The sequence below is a fragment of the Trichomycterus rosablanca genome, chromosome 13 (assembly GCF_030014385.1).
Source record: "Trichomycterus rosablanca isolate fTriRos1 chromosome 13, fTriRos1.hap1, whole genome shotgun sequence".
In the NCBI taxonomy this organism is placed as follows: domain Eukaryota; kingdom Metazoa; phylum Chordata; class Actinopteri; order Siluriformes; family Trichomycteridae; genus Trichomycterus; species Trichomycterus rosablanca.
Genome location: NC_086000.1, coordinates 27,717,886 through 27,724,074, shown reverse-complemented (window position 1 = coordinate 27,724,074; position 6,189 = coordinate 27,717,886). Strand labels below are relative to the sequence as shown.

The 6,189-nt window shown below is 40.0% G+C and overlaps 1 protein-coding gene across 1 annotated transcript; it reads right to left on the bottom strand.

Annotated features, from left to right (window-relative positions):
* Positions 1-4,967, bottom strand: LOC134324840 (hippocalcin-like protein 1). Its single transcript, XM_063006716.1, has 3 exons — positions 4,565-4,967; positions 2,113-2,218; positions 1-416 (listed from the first exon to the last, which is right to left on the bottom strand). The coding sequence occupies exons 1-3, from the start codon at positions 4,940-4,942 to the stop codon at positions 319-321; spliced, it is 582 nt and encodes a 193-aa protein (XP_062862786.1). The 5' UTR covers positions 4,943-4,967; the 3' UTR covers positions 1-318.
* Between the last annotated feature and the right edge of the window lie 1,222 nt (positions 4,968-6,189).

The window sequence follows — 6,189 nt, the reverse complement described above, 5'->3', positions numbered from 1 at the left end:
TTTCCTACAACAGTATAATTTAACAGCACTGCTACATAATATAACATTTCATTTTTTTTTATTTTGACACCTATACACAAAAACACATAGCAGTACACTCCCAGTTCTTTATAGCTGGTAGCTTATAGCATAATGGGTTGGTACTGGGACTGATGGAAAAGCTTACTGGACTCTCTGCAACATAATTGGTCCCTAATGCCACTGAGGAGTCGGTGAATGTGATAATGACTACAGCAATAACATTTCTACATCAACACAAACACTCACCATGTCCAGAATGAAGTGAATACTATTAGACTTTGCTGTGGCTGCTGGAGCTCAGAATTGACTGGCACTGCTCGGGTCACACTGGAGGAGGCGGACAATGGAGGGGTCACTCCGGGCTCCTTTAATAAACTCCTCAAGAGAAATTTTTCCTATACAACCAGAGAACACCAAGGTTATTGTTATACCATGACAATGGAAACAGCTGCTCATAATAAGTCTGTATAAGCACACAACATACAATATACTGCCAAAAGTATGTGGATACCCCTCATTTACAGGGGCAAGGGTTGAGCTGGGAGAAGACTTGATCTTAGTCAGACAGTTGTTGTTAGTTTGTTAGTATCAGTGGAGATACTTCCGAGCTTAAATGAACGCAGCATTATGTCTTACATTACATACAGCCCTTGAACATGTGATCCGTAAGCAGTGTTGACTTTCACTTTTTGTGCTTGTTAGCTCAGCAAGATTAAAAAACTTAATTACACATAATGAAAGACTGCATTTGAGACAAATGTGTGGATAAATAAATAGAAATAAAATAAATCTTCTTTTAACTTCAGACAAAACAGAAGTACTAACGTCACCCTGGAGCTTAATGATTGTTCTACGATACCAGAAGCTGTGGCTATGAACCTTTAAGTACCATCTTATTATCTGATTCCTCTTTAAGCAATTAGCATTTAAAAAATAAGCAAAAATGAAGACCTTTGTTATTGATAAATAATGATAACAACTAGAACATGCTTTTATAGCATATAGATTTATCTTAGGATTGTTGCACTGTTGCTATTTTTGGTCCTGCTGTTGACCTTTAAATCAACATTGGTTTAGCTCCAGCATATTTTACTGATCTCTTAATGCCATATAGCCCATATAGCCCATCCTAAGGACTTCTTTTAATGCCTAGAATAATTTGCAGCCTATCCAGTTAAAACTGTTTTATTAACATTGATTCTAAACTCTGGAATTGTGTTGATGGCACTGATCTAAAATCATTTAGAGTAACAGATATGCAGTTAACAAAATGAACGGTACATTTATATGTCTAATTTAGAGATACATCGAGTAGGCATAACATTATGACCACTGACAGGTGAAGTGAATAACACTGATTATCTCTTCATCACGGCACCTGTTAGTGGGTGGGAAATATTAGGCAGCAAGTGAACATTTTATCTTCAAAGTTGATGTGTTAGAAGCAGGAAAAATAGACAAGCGTAAGGATTTGAGCGAGTTTGACAAGAGCCAAATTGTGATGGCTAGACAACAGGGTCAGAGCATCTCCAAAACTGCAGCTCTTGTGGGTGTTTCCATTTGCAGTGGTCAGTATCTATCAAAAGTGGTCCAAGGAAGGAACAGTGGTAAACCGGCGAAAGGGTCATGGGTGGCCAAGGCTCATTGATGCACGTGGGGAGCGAAGGCTGGCCCGTGTGGTCCAAACCAACATGTGCCCTGCCACAAAGCAAAAATGGTTCAGGAATGGTTTGAAGTGCACAACGACGAGTTTGAGGTGTTGACTTGGCCTCCAAATTCCCCAGATCTCAATCTAATCAAGCATCTGTGGGATGTGCTGGACAAACAAGCCCGATCCATGAAGGCCCCACCTTGCAACTTACAGCAGTTAAAGGATCTGCTGCTAACATCTCATACCACAGCACACCTTCAGGGGTCTAGTGGAGTCCATGCCTCGATGGGTCGGGGCTGTTTTTGGCAGCAAAAGGGGGACCAACACAATATTAGGAAGGTGGTCATAATGTTATGCCTAATCGGTGTATTCAGATAATACTTATGCACTAAGCATTAGGATGCAGCATTTTATGCTTGACATTTTTTGCTATTTGTTACCATCTTTATTGGTGTCCATCTGTTTGAAAATCTTATCTGTCCTCTTCTCTGGAGTGGACTCATCCTCTGGCATCTTCATGACAGAAGAAACCATCTTATAGATTGCCTGTAAAAGAAATGTTTCAAAATACAGCATTAAAAACTATAATAAATATAATATTAATAATATTATGTTAAAATATTAGACACCTGCACACTTCTCAGAGGAAGAGGAGTCTTTATGAACACCAAGGTTTGGAAAAACAAGGCATGTGTTTGAAATACAGGTATGTTCCTGCATCCGATTTTACTACAAAGAAGAAAGTGAATTATAGATCACATGTACAATTAGGTATCCTGTTTGGACAGTCACCATTCATGGTGCATTGTGAGATTTTATAGGTGCACACAGGTAAACAATTTTCTCTATGATATAAGGTAAAATGTTAATATAGTGCTCTATATAGTAGATGGAATGCAGATTTGGCAATTAGCAGGTATAGATCATTATATAGAATAGATACTTCATCATGGAGTATTCAGTTGAGTTTGCAATAGGAATCCCTTTTCATTTCATTTATCCTTCTTCTCAAAGTCACATAGTATTTATGAGTCTTGAGAAATCCCAGGAGCATGTATGATTCATCTCAAGAACTGAATGAATACATAAATGAATCACTCAACCCTTAAACTATTGAATGCATCTATGTGAAATCATCTCTATAGTGTGAACAAAAAGATCTTGGCACAGTCAAGTCTGGCTGAAAATAAAAAGACATACAAGCACCCTGGTTTCCAGATGATAAAAACATAATGCATAAAAATCTGACATTTTGACTATCCATTAGCCAATGTCGTCTATTTACGGAAACTACACTGGAAGAGCAACTTAAACACCAAGCAAAGGATAAATTAAAAGCTTAAGTTATTGGTTATTGCCCATTTAGCCCAGAGAGGATCGTCCCACCCAGTCACATTTCCTCAGAATGAACTTTCCCAATTCAAATCTCCAGTCTCGATTCTGGTTTAACTGACTTTTGTTCTGATATGTTCACTCAGGTTTTTAAAATGCAAGGTTTAATTAACAGGCACTTTAATGAAAGCTTTTATTAATGTCATGCTTTGAATAATTGCCACTTGCACTAGATCACTAGATGAACAAACAGTAAACAACTGATCTAATAACTGATTTCAGTTTATTTAAATTTATTCATTGTTCATTTTAATTTCATGATTCATTACTATTTTATCATGATCATGATCGTGGTGGGTCAGGTTTTCACAGGATCACTGGGTGCAATGCAGCAACACACCCTGAACAGGACGGCCATCGTATACTGTTCACACTACACGACTTTCCAAGTCGTCAGGTCGCTGTACAGTTCACACTACACGACTGGATCTCTTGTAATCGGGAGTCTTTCAAGTCAGTGTGGCTTTCACACTACACGACTGATCGGCGATAGGGGGTTTCACACTACACCATCTATCACCAACTGGAATCGCAGGCGAGCTTCTCTGGTCTCCCAAACTACGTTTTGTCACAAAAACAAATGCGAGAAGTGACGAGGGGTAGCATTAAAGCAAAGAGGAAAAATAAATGAATCTGAGTGGATTTGGATTGTTCTATAGTGAGTTGGAGGTTAATAAATATTTTTTGCAATGCAGCGTGGGTATTATGTTTTGTAGAGAACAATAAGGTCAGAAATACTGTCAAACTTGTGTGTGTGCTGATGTATTCTGATACAGTATAAACTATATTGTGCCCCTGTCCCACCTTTTTACAACTCCTCCCCTGTGTTTCCCCTCACCCTGTATCTTGCATTGTCATTGGCTGTGCGACATAGCACTCATTGCCAGTCGGGCAACTCAGATCCAGATATTTGACAAGCTAGAAATCTCTCTTCGGTCGAGCCGCTTAGATCGAGTTGTTGAGAAGTTCACACATAACGACTGAGAGCCGAATTTTGATCGCAGAGCGAACGGCGAGTTGCTCCCGAGCCGGCAAATCTAGCGCTGACCAATCGCCGAGCGAAAATCAGGGCAAAAATCGTGTAGTGTGAACTAGGCATAAGTATCTGAAGACTAATGCATATACTGTATTAGTGAAGCTAGCCCATGGAACCTCTGGCATACTGGGGAGATCTACCTTTCCTAATGGGAGGCAAAAAAGGCAATAGATTTCGACTGTGAGTACAAATGCTTGAGTTGTATATTAACAGAATATGAAGTGATTCAGTTTATTTAGAGTCAGCCAATCAGAACTGACAAAATTAATTTATTAGTATATACATGTCAGTATATAAAATTTTTTTAGAAGGTTAACAATAGTTATTTTAAATAAAATGCATAATTATTCTTGCTATATAAAACAAGAAAATAGTGGAGACACATAAGAGAGAAAAATAAATAAAAAGACAGTTTACTTCAGAATAAAGACATGAAAGGTTATTTTCAGCAGATTTCTCCTCACCTGTACAATTTCCAGCATTTCAGATCGACTGATGTAGCCATTACCATCCAGGTCATACATACTAAATGCCCACTTCAGTTTCTGCTCCAGCTTCCCTCGTGACGTGACGCTCAATGCGATGATGAACTCCCGGAAGTCGATAGTCCCGTCGCTGTTGGTGTCGAATGTTCGAAATACATGCTCTGCGAACTTTGAGGCATCGCCGTAAGGGAAGAAGTTGGCATAGATTTTTTTGAACTCCTCCACAGTGAGGTGACCGGTGGGGCAGTCCTTTAGAAATCCTTTATACCACTCCTGCAGCTCATGCTCGCTGAACTCTGTATTCTCACGCAGATCGTTTAGCACCTCCGGCCTCAGCTTGCTGTTCTGTTTCCCCATTGTGACTGAATAAATGTCTCTTCGGCTTTCACTCTCCTTTTTGCTCCCTCTTTCCTCCCTTCAGTGCTCGAGTGTTTTTCTGTTTCTCTTCTCTCTGCTCGTCCTATTCTCACGCTGTGCACTCTGCCCAATGAACAATGACCTGAGAGTGAGAGAGAAAGTGTCAGCCAGAGAGGTTGTGGAATCATGTAGGAAAAAGCCCTTATTTACTACAGTAGCCGTTTCATTAAATGGACTAATACAGCCTTTCTCAACCTGGGGTGCTGTCGAAATATAATATGATGCTGTAAACATAATTAGCCACCTTTTATTTATTTTTATTTTATTAGGATTTTACGGTCATGTTTATTTTTTCTTTTATGCATTTTTTTCCCCTTTTAGCACGTCCAATTGCCCGATTGTATCACGCTTCCTCTCCACCAATGCCGACCTATGCTCTGATTGAGGAGAACGAAGCTAACCCACGCCCCCTCCGACACGTGGGCAGCATGCCGTATGCATCTTATCACCTACACTTTGACGAGTGCAGTGCAGCCTTAGCGTTGTGTATGGAGGGACACACCCTAAGTGCACTCTTTTCTCATCTCTGTGCAGGTGCCACCAATCAGCCAGCAGAGGTCGTAATTGCATCAGTCATGAGAGAGAGAGACCCCATCCGGCTTAGTCCCACCCACCTGAACAACAGGCCAATCGTTGTCCACGTGGCTGCTCAGCCGATAGGCAGAGCTGAGATTCGATACTATGTATTCGAGATCCAAGCTCTGGTTGCAGTGTGTGTTTTTACCGCTGCGCCACCTGAGCAGCCTACTGTCATGTTTTTACACAGTTTGGTTACATTCATGACTACTTACTCTTAACGATTTCACATTGTAACTACATCTTCTGTTGTTTTACCCCGAGGTGGTTCTGACCTGTTTATCCTCTCAAGGTTAAAGACTGCAAGTCGAGACTGCAGTGCCAACAATGCTGCTCCTACTAGATGGGATGGAAACCTGGCGTGTTTGCACCAAAAATTTCCAGAACAATAAAGAACTCCAATTATTTATTTATTTATTCATTTTTTGCTAGTTATAACTTTCAGTTTAATTTAATTTTGTGTTTGTATGATTTGTTTAAATCCTATTTATTTCAAGTATCCTCCAGATCACCCAAGAAGGATGGGTCCCTGCTAAGTCTGGTTCCTCTCAATGTTTCTTCCTGTAATTTTAATAGAGTTTTTCCTTACCACTGTCACCCTCGGTTTGCTC

What these genes read in the sequence shown, in the direction of transcription:
- LOC134324840 (XM_063006716.1), bottom strand. Translation starts at nt 4,942, where the DNA reads ATGGGGAAACAGAACAGCAAGCTGAGGCCGGAGGTGCTAAACGATCTG. An exon ending in AAATGCTGGAAATTGTACAG is followed by an intron (nt 2,219 to 4,564) that starts GTGAGGAGAAAT and finishes TTTCTTTTACAG; the next exon opens with GCAATCTATAAGATGGTTTC. An exon ending in GATGGACACCAATAAAGATG is followed by an intron (nt 417 to 2,112) that starts GTAACAAATAGC and finishes CTGGTTGTATAG; the next exon opens with GAAAAATTTCTCTTGAGGAG.